General features: G+C 45.6%; 1 protein-coding gene across 3 annotated transcripts in view; it reads left to right on the top strand.

Annotated features, from left to right (window-relative positions):
• Window positions 1-13,180, top strand: part of zbtb17 (zinc finger and BTB domain containing 17) — a 37,449-nt gene extending 24,269 nt beyond the window's left edge. For all 3 annotated transcript variants that reach the window (XM_078238996.1, XM_078238998.1, XM_078238997.1), the window contains 7 exons: window positions 563-650; window positions 1,971-2,087; window positions 3,366-3,486; window positions 4,023-4,153; window positions 6,034-6,267; window positions 7,301-7,390; window positions 10,545-13,180. In XM_078238996.1, the coding sequence (XP_078095122.1) occupies window positions 563-650; window positions 1,971-2,087; window positions 3,366-3,486; window positions 4,023-4,153; window positions 6,034-6,267; window positions 7,301-7,390; window positions 10,545-10,822 (1,059 nt within the window). In that variant the 3' untranslated portion in view covers window positions 10,823-13,180. The remainder of the gene's footprint in view (window positions 1-562; window positions 651-1,970; window positions 2,088-3,365; window positions 3,487-4,022; window positions 4,154-6,033; window positions 6,268-7,300; window positions 7,391-10,544) is intronic.
• The last annotated feature ends 557 nt before the right edge of the window (window positions 13,181-13,737 follow it).

Below are 13,737 nucleotides of genomic sequence, written 5' to 3'. Positions count from 1 at the left end.
TGTGCGGTGATCAGAACTGGCTGCAGTACTCTGCTTGTGGCCTCTTGTCCAAATCCCAACCATGTTATGGTGTGGATAAAGGTGCCTAACTTGGGGCGGTGGTGTTGGAGGGAGACAAATGACTTTGTCTTTATCAGAACCTAGTTTGCCTCAATCCCTTGTCTCCTAACCCTCAACTCATTTATTTTACACCGTGCCCACGTTTTAGATCTCTCTCAGCAATGTATCAAGGCTCTGCTGCTGAACTGACTGCTGTTGGATATGACAATTTCTCTTCTGGAAGCTCCACTTTGCTCTGCCCGAGGCCAACAGCTAAGGTCGGAATTCACCTGATGATCGGGATCCAGGCCTACTTCCGTGTCAGTGCCCTGTGCCAATAGGGGGCCATCTTACTCAGTTTCCGCATGGCAAGAAGGCTTTAGAACAGGAATGCTGTCATCAGGCGCACTCGTTGAGTTTTTAGGTGGTTTGTTCTGGATCCTGATCACTAATGCTTGCTGCCAAAATCTAAATACAGGATCGGCTGGTAATGAGGCTTGTTGTCACTTTGTCTGTTTTATAGCTGGGGAACCTGAAAGCCCACCTCAAGATTCACATTGTGGATGGACCCCTGAAGTGCAGGGAATGCGGGAAGCAGTTCACCACTTCAGGTGAGAACTGGGCTTGCTGTGACCTGTGTACACTGACATTGTGAAATGTGTAATAAAACACCAGGAGTTTCCCGACATTGCGGGCAGTTACAGCTGTAAGCAGTCAAGCTATCAAGAAAGATGCTAAACTCCATTTGTCGTTGGCAGCCAGATTGAGGAGGGTGGGGCTGCAAATTGGCTTTTGTTTTCCAGGGTTGGAGAGTGGCAAACTGGCGAAACCTCCTGTTCAGTGGCAGCATTCTTCCTTCTTGAGTCAGATGTTTATAGATTTAAACCTCACTCGGGAGCCTTGAGCCAGGCTGACACTTCACTGTGGTGCTGAGTGCGCGCTGCACTTTCAAAGAGATTTTCTGGAAAACATTAAGCCAGCAACACTCTATGGTGGATGTAAAATAATCCTGACACTATTCGAAGAGGATCAGGAGTGATCTCCTGGTGTCCTGGCCGATATTCCCCCAACTAACATCACTAAAACGGATTATGGTTATATTGCTGTTTGTGGGATCTTTCTTTTATTTCTCTTTCTGGGGCAATGAGCTGCACTGTGCCCCTCTCTGGAGCTCTCGAATGTGCCCCTCTGTGGAGCTCTCGAATGTGCCCCTCTGTGGAGCTCTCTAATGTGCCCCTCTCTGGAGCTCTCTAATGTGCCCCTCTCTGGAGCTCTCTAATGTGCCCCTCTCTGGAGCTCTCTAATGTGCCCCTCTCTGGAGCTCTCTAATGTGCCCCTCTCTGGAGCTCTCGAATGTGCCCCTCTCTGGAGCTCTCGAATGTGCCCCTCTCTGGAGCTACAAGCTATACTGTCCTCCTCACTGAAGTTGCGAGCTATAATGTGGGGGAAGTGATAATGTTGTGGTATTGTCACTGCACTAGAAATCTAGAAACTAGGATAATCCTCTGCGACCCAGGTTCGAATCAGATAGGGAAATTTAAATTCAATAAAAAATCAGGAATTCAAAGTCCAGTGATGACCATGAAACAGTTGTGGATTATTGTTAAAAAAAGTCTGATTCACTAATATCCTTTAGGAAAGGCAATCCTTACCTGGATCTACATGTGACTCCAGGCCCACAGCAATGTGGTTGACTCTTAAATGCCCTCTGAAATGGCCGAGCAAGCCACTCAGTTCAAGGGCAGTTAGGGATGGGCAACGAATGCTGGTCCAGCCAGCGATGCCCAGATCCCATGAATGAATAATACAAAAAGGTGTCTCTTTCCAGAGCTGTGAGCTGCCGCGTGACTTTCCTGGGGCTGGAACCCATTTGTCCTGCAGATCGCTCTCCGTTATTCAATCTCTCTTCACCCAATGTATCTACTTTGCAGGAAATCTTAAACGGCACCTGAGGATCCACAGTGGGGAGAAGCCGTACGTCTGCCCACATTGCCAGCGAGCCTTTTCCGATCCTGGAGCTTTGCAACGTCACGTGCGCATTCACACAGGTAAGCGTCTGAAATACCTTCAGGTGAGGAACATTGCCGTTCAGAATTAAACCCCCTGTGTTCACAACACCAGCACCTCCAAAAAAAAGAAGATGGGTTTGAAAATCAAGTTTGAAGCTATTGTGGGAATTGTATTGTCTGTTAATTGTGCCTCGGGGGGGGGGGGGCAGAGTGGTTAGCACTGCTGCCTCACAGCGCCAGGGACCTGGGTTCGATTCCCGGCTTGGGTCACTGTCTGTGCGGAGTCTGCACGTTCTCCCCGCGTCTGCGTGGGTTTGCTCCGGTTTCCTCCCACAGTCCGAAAGACGTGCTGGTTAGGCGCATTGGCCATGCTAAATTCTCCCTCAGTGTACCCGAACAGTATGGCGTCCAGGAGATTTTCACAGTAACTTCATTGCAGTGTGAATGTAAGCCTACTTGTGACACTAATAAATAAACTTTACTTAACTCTTGTTGACAGATGCCTCGAGAGCTGGCTGTAATTGTCGGTGAATCATAACAGCATCATGAGGGCCATAGGTGGAGCTGCAATGCCAATTAGAGAGTTATATTCGAGGCTGTTCCTGCCTGGGGCATAGGGAACGTTCCTTTGTGGTTATGTCAGGTCTCTGTGGCTGTGTTTTTTTTTTCAAACCATGTGACCTGTGCAGCCAGCCCTGGATCGACATTTACCAAGTGCAGGCTGGGCCATTCTTCACTTTTGTTTTTCTTTTAAGTTGTTTCCCACCCCACCCTAAGCCACAGTCACACTTTGGCAATTTGTTTGCTTAGTAACTAGAGACAGCACAGGCCTGCCTACACCCAGATCCAAACAAGTCCCAGATTCAATCCCTGCAGTTGGCTAGAGTGGTGACAGAGATGCTACATTCGACTCAGTGCCCCAAGGAGGGGAGAAATCAGTCGCGTCTATTCCCTCCTCGTATCTCTCCTCACGTGATCCCTGCTAGAAAATGCCCATGTAATCAACGGGCGAAGAAGACAGGGTCAGGATTGGCTTGGCTGCCATCCGTGTTTGCCGTAACCTCTTGGCACTCATTGTCTCAACTCATGGGTGAGGGTCTGTGCCACTCGGGAAGAACTGGCACTTCCTGGAGAGGAGGGTAGAGTTTTGGTGGTTTGTTGGAAGGCATGGAGGTGGGAAAGAGAAGAAATTCTTAAACTGGGGGAATGGGCGAGAAGCTGAATCATTGCGACACTGCTTTTGGACAAGTACACCTTCGCCTTTTCCATTGCCTTCCCCTGTGATTTCCTGGCTACATTAAATGAGGTGTTTTGCAGGTGAGAAGCCGTGTATCTGCATCATATGTGGGAAAAGCTTCACTCAGGCGAGCTCTCTAATTGCTCACATCCGTCAGCACACGGGGGAGAAACCATACGTCTGTGATCGCTGTGGGAAAAGGTCAGTAATAGAGAGCAGCCAGCATAAAGAATTATCAAGGGGGCATTCACTTAAGGTGAGAGGGAGAAAGTTCAAAGGAGATGTGAGGGGCAAGTGTTTTACACAGAGAGTGAATGGTAGGTGTCAGGAACGCGCTGCCAGGGGTGGTGGTGGAGGCAGATACAATAGGGGCATTTAAGAAGTTTTTAGATAACACATGAATATGCGAGGAATGGAGGGATTGGACCGAGGGCAGGCAGAAGGGATTAGTTTAATTTGGCGTAATGTTCAACACAACATTGTGGGCCGAAGGACCTGTTCCTGTGCTCTTTGTTCTATCTATTTGGATTACCATCGTGAAGTTTGAAAATTAGAGAGAAGACCTAAGATCAACCAAAGACTGGCTGGTGACCAGTTTCCAGGGAGGGTTAATGGGGTAGTTCCAAGGTGAGGGATTATATTGAGGTAACCTGTAAAGATTATACAGAGGTGACCAGTTCTGAGGTTTTTTATTATGTCATGCTCACTCTGTTCATTGAGTCTTCCTCTTCCCTCAGGTTTACCCAGTCCAGTCAGTTGGCCAATCACATTCGGCACCATGACAACATCCGGCCACACCAGTGCCATATCTGTAACAAGGCGTTCGTCAATGCCGGGGACCTCGCCAAACATGTCATCATCCATACCGGTGAGCAGTGGCGGCTTCCACTGATGGCCACCTGTCTGTGCTTGGGATTGGCAGATTTTGAGTTCATTCAGGGAATTTACATGCTATATAGAAGATTCCTCGTTATATCCTAGGTGCTGTCAGGATTACTATTCCCAGTATTGATACCAAGATAATGTATTGCATGTGGAGTATAGTTTCACAGCAATCAATTAGACTGGGTACAGTGGTTCTGATGTGGAGATGCCGGCGTTGGACTGGGGTGAACACAGTAAGAAGTTTAACAACACCAGGTTAAAGTCCAACAGGTTTATTTGGTAGCAAAATTTATTTGGTAGCAATGCTCTCTCCACACACATTGTTTGTACCTTTAAGACTTGATTAGCTGTAAGTATTCGCATTCCAACCATTATTCTGTAAATTGAGTTTGTGTCTTTATGTACCCTGTTTGTGAACAGAATTCCTACTCACCTGAAGAAGGAGCTTAAGGCTCCAAAAGCTTGTGGCTTTTGCTACCAAATAAATCTGTTGGACTTCAACCTGGTGTTGTTAAACTTCTTACAGTGGTTCTGCCATTGGAGCAGCCTAGGAGTTGATACCACCAGCATCGAGGGGAAATAAAAATATAATGAAAACTATCTTTTGGTGCAAAAATCCAACAGGTTCCCTAATGTCTTTAAGTGAGAGGGGCCAAACCCCTACCTACCCGTGCCATCATGAGACTCCAGGCTTACCTTCTATGGTTAATTAAAGATAATCAGGTCACTTTGTTGCCGATAAATAAATATTAGCATTTTCAGACAAATTATTTTTAAAAATCAGTTTAGTCAATCTGAAACTCCACTCCAGTTTCACGACATGAATCATGTACTCAACTCGCCCACTGTCGGTGGACTTGAGGCGGATTGTTTCATTCCTGGAACTGGAAGACACTCCATAGATGTACGACCCTTCAGTGTAGAGATTGGATCAACTGCAGTTGCCTTTCTCTGGAGCCTGGCCCGGGTATGATCTGGAGCCTAGTTTACGAATGCCATGTATAATTTTGAAGCTTGTCCATGGTGTATCGGGTATAACCTGAGGCCTGGTTAATGCATATTGGGTATATGCAGGGGAGGCGATGGCCTAGTGGTATTATCGCTAGACTATTAATCCAGAAACTCAGCTAATGTTCTGGGGATCCAGGTTCGAATCCCGCCACGGCAGATGTTAGAATTTGAATTCAATAAAAAAAATCTGAAATTAAGAATCTACTGATGACCATTAAGCCATTGCTGATTCCTGGAAAAATTCATCAGGTTCACTAATGTCCTTTAGGGAAGGAAATCTGCCATCCTTACCTGGTCTGACCGACATGTGACTCCAGAGCCACAGCAATGTGGTTGACTCTCAACTGCCCTCGGGCAACTAGGGATGGGCAATAAATTCTGTAAGAAGTTTAACAACACCAGGTTAAAGTCCAACAGGTTTATTTGGTAGCAAAAGCTTTTGCTACCAAATAAACCTGTTGAACTTTAACCTGGTGTTGTTAAACTTCTTACTGTGTTTACCCCAGTCCAACGCCGGCATCTCCACATCAATAAATTCTAGCCAGCCAGCAACGCCCATGACCCACAAATGAAAAAAAAACCTGGAACCTGGTTTAAGTGTGTCGGGTTTAGTCTGAGATTTTTGTTCAGTGTAATCTGGTGCATCGGCAGAAGCTGGTTAGAGTTTGGCAGCTATAATGTGGGGCCTTTTTAATGCTTGCTGGGGATATACAAGACCAGGTTAAAGTATGTTGGGTACAATCTGGGGCCTGGTTACATAATCCAATGACTAGTTAAGGTACATTGAGTATAATCTGCAGCCTGCTGAATTTATTAAGTGCTGGTTCTAATAATCTTTCACTTCCTGCACAGGCGAAAAGCCCTATCTCTGTGACACATGTGGACGGGGCTTTAATCGCGTCGACAATCTGCGATCACACGTCAAAACTGTCCATCAGGGAAAGACCGGCCTTAAAAAACTCAAAACTAAAGACGAGGATGAAGAAGAAGATGAAGAAGAAAGGAATATTGTCACTGTAACAACAGATACCATGGTTACCTTAGCAACTGAGGCACTGGCTGCTACTGCAGTGACCCAGCTGACAGGTGAACACTCCTATTACTATGACACCAGTCAAGAACACAGCATATAACAAAAAAAAGATAGATTTGAATTTATATAGCACTATCCATAACCTCACAATGTCCCACAGTGGCTTGGAGCCAAAATGGGGAGGCGATGGCCTAGTGGTATTATCGCTAGACTATTAACCCAGAAACTCTAGCTAATGTTCTGGGGACCGGGTTCGAATCCCGCCACGGTGGAATTTGAACTCAATAAAAAAAACTCTGGAATTAAGAATCTACTGATGACCATGAAACCATTGGCAATTGTCGGAAAAACCCATCTGGTTCACTAATGTCATTTAGGGAAGGAAATCTGTCGTCCTTACCTGGTCTGGCCTACATGCGACTCCAGAGCCACAGCAATGTGGTTGACTCTCAACTGCCCTCAGGCAACGAGGGATGGGTAATAAATGCTGGCCAGCCAGCGACGCCCATGTCCCACGAATGAATATAAAAAAAGTACTTTTTGAAGTGTGGTCACTGTTGTAGGAAACACAGGAACTAAATTGCTCCCACCCACAGCAATATAATATTGACTAGTTAGTCAGCTAGTGCAGCACTCACTCTACACCGCCGTGTCAGCCTAGAGTTTTATGCCCACATCTCGAGTGAGATTTGACTCAGAGGTAAGTATGATACCAACTAAGCCGCAGCTGACACCCATTGTACATGCACGTACCTGTATAAACGTACCTTTGAAACAATGCAGGCAGCAAACTGCCAAATAGTGATTTGAACTGCCAAGCAAACTGTGGTTTTACAATGAAACGATGAACCATTTTGCTGTGTCCAACATGACTGGTAAATCTAGAGCCAACACTAAGTGAACATTGATCTAAACCAGGGATCAACATGGTTGCATCATGTGAGTGTAAATATCACCAGCCAGATTTATGTTTGCATTGCAGCAGTGCGTGCTCTGATACTTGTCTCTCGATCAGTGATGGCCTTTATAGATCCAGTTGCACTGTTGCCTCTGTATTCACAGTGTTAACCGTTAATTTCCTTTTAGTGGTCCCTGTGGCAACAGCGGTGACTGCAGATGAGACTGAAGTGCTGAAAGCAGAGATTACAAAGGCGGTGGAACAGGTTCAGGAAGCAGGTGAGGATTACTCTGACCATCACAAGAGGCAATTGGAGTTAATGACTGGAGCCTCAGTGCTGAGACTTCCTTAAACACTGACATAACGTTCTACCAAGTAAACAACACAACTTCCTAACCAGACTCAGTGTGTCCTTCGTTGATTCTCCGTTATATTCCTCTGCTCCCCATTTTGTCTTGTCTGTATCTGTGTATCCAACTTGTCTGTATCTGTGTATCCCCCCTTGTATCTCCTGTGCATCCCAGTCTCTCCTGTCTCCTCTATATTCTCTTGTAACTCTTCTATATCCCATTGTTCGCCCCCATGTGTTCCACTCGTTCAAGTAGTTCCCAGTTTAAGTTATCCATTTTGAGGAAGACTTGAATGCTCCCCTCGGGTCCCTGTTGTTGATATTCAGCCAATCCAGATTGGACTTGGTCAATTGGAAAATAACACATCACCAAATATAAAAACATACTTGCATTTGTATAACGCCTTTCATGACCTCAGGGCATTCTAAGAGTTTTGAAGTGTCGTTGCTGTTGCAATGTAGAAAACGCAGCAGCCAATTTGCGCACAGTAAGCTCTCTCAGCCAGCAACATGATAATGATGATCAGAGAATCTATTTTGATGATGTTGATTGATGGATAAATATTGACTAGAAAGCAAGGGCACCTCCTCTGCTCCTCTTCTGAGTCTTGGGATCTTCCACGTGGCCTGAGGCAGAGTGCCTTGGTTTAATGTCTCATCTGAAAGATGGCACAGTTCAACACTCCTTCAGTATTGAACTGAAGTGAAAACCTAGATTTTTAAGATGCATAGTTATGAAATTAAATAATAGACGTGTACAGCTGAAAAAGAGACAAACTGTTGAAGCTTTTCATCTTGCACTCATCAGAGCAGATGCAAGAATGCCAAATTTCAGAAGTATGCTGGTTGGTTGTCACAGTTGACTAGTCGGGCTCGCAATGTGGCCCACTTGCTAGAAGCCACAGGGACCTGTCCTGCATAGGCGAAAGGGACATATCTAGGAATTCATAGAATCATATAACCATACAGCACAGAAGAGGCCCTTCAGCCCATTGAGTTGGCACTGACACATTAGAAACACCTGAACTCCCACCTAATCCCATCTGTCAGTACTTGGCCCATAGCCCTGAATGGTGTGATGTGCCAAGTGTTCATCCAGATACTTCTTAAAGGATGTGAGGCAACCCATCTATACCATTCTCCCAGGCAGCGAATTCCAGCCCACCACCACCCTCTGGGTAAAAAGATTTTTCCTCACTTCCCCATTAAACCTCCTGCCCCTCGCTTTGAACCTATGTCCCCTCGTAACTCAGGGGAACAGCTGCTCCTTATCCACTCTGTCCATGTCCCTCAATCTTGTACACCTCAATCAGGTCGCCCCTCAGTCTTCTCTGCTCCAACGAAAACAACCCAAGCCTATCCAACCTCTCTTCATAACTTAAATGTTTCATCCCAGGCAGCATCCTGGTGAATCTCCTCTGCACCCCCTCCAGTGCAATCACATCCTTCCGATAATGTGGCGACCAGAACTGCACACAGTACTCTAGCTGTGGCCTCACCAAAGTTCTATACAACTCCAACATGACTTCTCTGTTTTTGTAATCTATGCCTCGATTGATAAACATGATGTGGAGATGCCGGCGTTGGACTGGGGTAAACTGTTGGACTTTAGCCTGGTGTTGTTAAACTTCTTACTCGATTGATAAAGGCAGGTGTCCCATATGCCTTTTTCACCACCCTACTAACATGCCCTTCCGCTTTCAGAATCTGTGGAAAAACATGCCATGGTCCCTTTGTTCCACAGAACTTCCTAGTGTCCTACCATTCATTGAGTACTTTCTTGTCAAATTACTCCTTCCAAAGTGTATCACCTCACACTTTTCAGGGTTAAATTCCATCTGCCACTTATCTGCCCATTTGGCCAATCTGTCTATATCTTCTTGTAGCCCAAGACACTCTGCCTCACTGTTAACCACCCGTCCAATCTTTGTGTCATCTGCAAATTTACTGATCCTACCCTCCACATAGTCATCAATGTTATTTTTATAAATGACGAATAATAGGGGGCCCAACACAGATCCCTGTGATACACCACTGGATCTAGTCACTAAAGCAGCCTTCTGTCATCACCCTCTGTCTCCTACAACTGAGCCAATTTTGAATCCACTTTATCAAATTACCCTGTATCCCATGTGAATTTATCTTCTTTACAAGTCTCCCATGTGGGACCTTGTCAAAGGCTTTGCTGAAATCCATATAAATTACATCGACTGCACCACCCTCGTCGACACACTTGGCCACCTCCTCAAAAAATTCAATCAAATTTGTTAGGCATGACCTCCCTCTGATGAAGCCATGCTGACTATCCCTGATCAAGCTTTGTCTTTCCACGCAGAGATAGATGCTCTCCTTCAGAAGTTTCTCTAATAGTTTCCCTACCATGATGTGAGACTTACTGGTCTATAGTTCCCTAGTTTATCTCTACAATGCTTCTTAAATAGCGGAACCACATTAGCTGTTCTGGCACCTCCTCCGTTGCCAGAGAGGAATTGAAAATTTGGGTCAGAGCCCCTGCAATCTCCTCCCTTGCCTCCCACAGCAGCCTGGGACACAATTCATCTGTGCCTGGAGATATATCCACTTTTAAGGCTGCAAAAACCTCCAATACCTGGTCCTTCCCTCTGTCAATTTGCTCAAGAACTTCACAGTCTCTCTCCCTGAATTCCATACCAATGTCCTCATTCTCTTGGGTGAAGATGGATGTGAAGTATTCATTCAACACTCTATCAATTGCCCCTTTTTTAATTAAGAAAAAAGATATGGAGGACAATATTTTCCAGGTGCATTCACCGTGGCAACTCCTCAACCAGAGTTGACTTGCCAACCAATCAGCACTCTTTTGTCATGCAGTATAAATAGTTACTTCCTTTGAAATTTGGCATTCTTGCATCTGCCCTGATGAGTGCAGGACTAAAAGCTTCAATACCATGTTCCTTTTTTTAGCAATACTCAAGTTCTGTGCTACCAAACAACTATGAATCAATCCATAATTTTGCAGAATGGGGGGATCATATCAACCATACTTAATTTAGTGTTGGCATCATTGGTTCATGGCATCTCTAACGGCTGCTTTCCCTTCTCAGATCCAAATGCACACATCCTGTACGCCTGTGATTCCTGTGGGGAGAAGTTCCTAGATGCCAACAGCCTGGCACAGCATGTGCGCATCCATACAGCCCAGGCCCTGGTCATGTTCCAGGCTGACACAGACTTTTACCAGCAATACAGCAATGGCAGCTGGCAAACTGAGCATGTCATCCAGCCGGGAGAACTCCTGTTCCGAACGCGGGATGGGACAGATCTCCCGTCCGCTGTCGCCGAACAGACTCAAGTCGTGAGCTGCCAGAATCCCTCGCAGTGAGGGGCATTCTATACGCGCGCACGCCAGGTACACTGTGCAAAGATATGTAGCATAATAACACAGAGATGTACTGCTGTTACATCGACCATGCTGAACGCAGCCACGACTCGCTCATTAAAGAATAGGAAGCTGCAAGACTCACTCAGTAACTGCTACGCTACTACATGTGAAGAGACCAACGCATTTTCCAGATCGAATCACATTGTAAAATGAGACTTAACATGAGCAACAACACAGAGGATTTACAGTTGGAGAACTGTGACAAAGCAAGAAGGTCAGGACGATGGAAAACTGAAACTGATAGCACTTGTTGTTCAGCTGGACATGGGTGCCCTGTCCCAGATATCTCTGATTTTCTTCATATTGAATGTACTAGGTCCAGCTCGGTAAGGGTTGGTGGGGAGGAGGGGAAACTCGCGGTTTCAGCACCCCCATGGGTTTGAACCCACGATTGTGAAGCTGGAGTCAACATTATGCACTACATGGGATCAGTCTAATGTATTGTGATTAGTACTAGGTGAGGGTATGTTGTGTTGTGCACTCCACTGGAGGGGGGGGGGGCCCAGCTCCCACCAGAACTCCAGCTCCCTCGTTGCTGCACAGATTGTGCTCGGTTCCCCTGTGCTGGATGGCATATTCTGTGTCGGACGAGAAGTGGTTCTGTAATGTGGGACAGTCCAGCCGAAGGCCCATTTTAATAATAAAAGAGAAAGTGGACAGCCTACCTTGGGCATCAGCTTCTATTGCTGGTTGTAGAGGCGTCACCCAGAAGCAAAGCTGTTGAGAATCCTGCTAAAGCACTTCTATGATTGGATCCATATTCTGCAAAGCGGATGTGCCATTGGCATAACTTATGTAAAAGCTTGACACTACTTTCAAACCATTACCACTGGCTGGTTATATCAGTGCCGCATTGCTGCCGATTCAGTCTTGCAGCTGATGTGATCTTTAAACCAACGTCTTTGCTGCTCTGAATCTGGGGCCAGTTCTGAGACTGGAAGTTGACGCCACCTGGTATTGGCTTCCAGTGGACTGTAAAGTGCGGGAAGAAAGCTTGTTTGTGATTAGGGAGATACCACCATCCCACCTTCCCCCCCCCCCCCCGCCCCCTCCACCTGCCATCCACCTATCCGAGCCATCAAACCTCCAACCCGTTCCGAGCACTGAAACTGGAGCAACCACTTTTACAGCACATTGCAAACAGTGCTTCAACGTTTAAACCGTGCTCCAGCGTTAACATTTTTAGCCAGCATTAGAGCTTGCATCTTTGGAATATAAACTGCCTGCCCCTTTAAGAGATTTTTCCCCTCTAAGGAACATGATTTTCCTTTCTTTGGTCGCACAGATGAACTGCCATCTTTAGTTTTTTTTCCCTCAAATCGATGCTATCGATCACTGTGGTTTTGGCACTAGCTGAAATTCTCTCAACTTTTCAGAACTTGGGCTCTCAAACCTTTACTTATTTAACACAATTTCTGGGAACCCCATTAGATCACAGTGTCTGAGGTTGCCCCAATTTCAAAGGGTAATTTCTGCTGTGTACCCGGTGTCTCTGTAATATCTCTTGGTCTGAATATTGTCTATGAAGTGGTAGAGACTTTGATGCTTCAGTGAATTGCTCCAGTTGAATTCTGAGCAAAGCAGGAATTTAAATCATGGTGCAGGGACATGAGTTCGCAAGTCTTTCATTTCCTTTCACGTCCATTTGAACTCACCAGTTCGAGCAGAAGGAAGGTCGGGAGGGCTCTTGAGTTGGTCCCACCATAAAACTCCTGTCCTCGGGGGCTAAGACCTCTCTCAGAATCTGCAATGTTGGTTTACCTCAACTCGTCCCTGCCAAATAACCTCAGTATGCCTGTCTGTCTCTCCTCCTCAGTCTAAGCAAGATGTAGGAATTTTCAGATTTCTTGTGGGTTGCATGCTTGTGTCTCTGGCAATCGAAATGTTGATTGTCGTTGTCTGAACTTGGAGTAAATGCTGAGGAGGAGGAATGAGATATGAATGGTATAACAAAAAAAGCCCCTTAAAGGTCTTTCAGTAATTTCTCTGTTCCTCTCTCCCACCCCCCTCCCCGCCCCCTCCGACCTCACACAAGTTGCAGTGACTTGTGTCCATGGTATATCAAATTTATTTGAAAACTGACAATGATTAATTTAAGATGAATACTCAATTCTGCACTCACAACCTGTCTTGAGCTTTTCCACCTATCGGAATGGGCACTTCTGTTTCTGTAAATAATTTTTAAAAGTTTGGATCAATTCCAAAGAATATAATAGATAAAGTGATGCCGTTCTGTGTTTTATGAGTGAAGGTTCCATTTCCTTTCCTCAATTCCCACACGAGATAACTCTTGGACTGCCTTATTTCATGTTATGGTCATCGCTTTACCAGAGGCACCGCAGTTCCAGCTCAAACAATAGTCTTTTCCAAGTTGGGTAATTTACAGGACCCATCTACCTTTAGTTGGTGAACGCCTTTATAAACAGGGTTCCAAATTAATTGGACTGGTTGCTTCTGAACATGTCGTCGCCCCCATGGTGTGGGCAACTTCATTGAGTATGTTACCCAATAGGTGGAGGGTTTGGGATATCTTCCGACTCACCACAGGTTTAATACAGATTCAGTCACTGAATACGGAGCAGAGTTAAAACAGATAGTTGGACATCCCTCAATGGCTAGGTGGTAAATATTATATAAGTTGAGTTATAACCAGACAAATCCAGGCTCAGTCATCCATGCTGCGTTAATTGATCCGAACCAGGGCAGTAGTCGAAGTCTTGCATATGGTTTTTTTAAAAGTTTATTTATTATTGTCACAACTAGGCTTACATTAACACAGCGTTGAAGTCACTGTGAAAATCCCCGAGTCGACACATTCCAGCACCTGTTCGGGTACACTGAGGGAGAATGGAGGG

This window comes from Mustelus asterias, chromosome 22 (assembly GCF_964213995.1).
Source record: "Mustelus asterias chromosome 22, sMusAst1.hap1.1, whole genome shotgun sequence".
Taxonomy (NCBI): Eukaryota; Metazoa; Chordata; class Chondrichthyes; order Carcharhiniformes; family Triakidae; genus Mustelus; species Mustelus asterias.
Note: the sequence above shows the minus strand (reverse complement) of the source record. Positions and strands in the feature narration are given on the sequence as shown.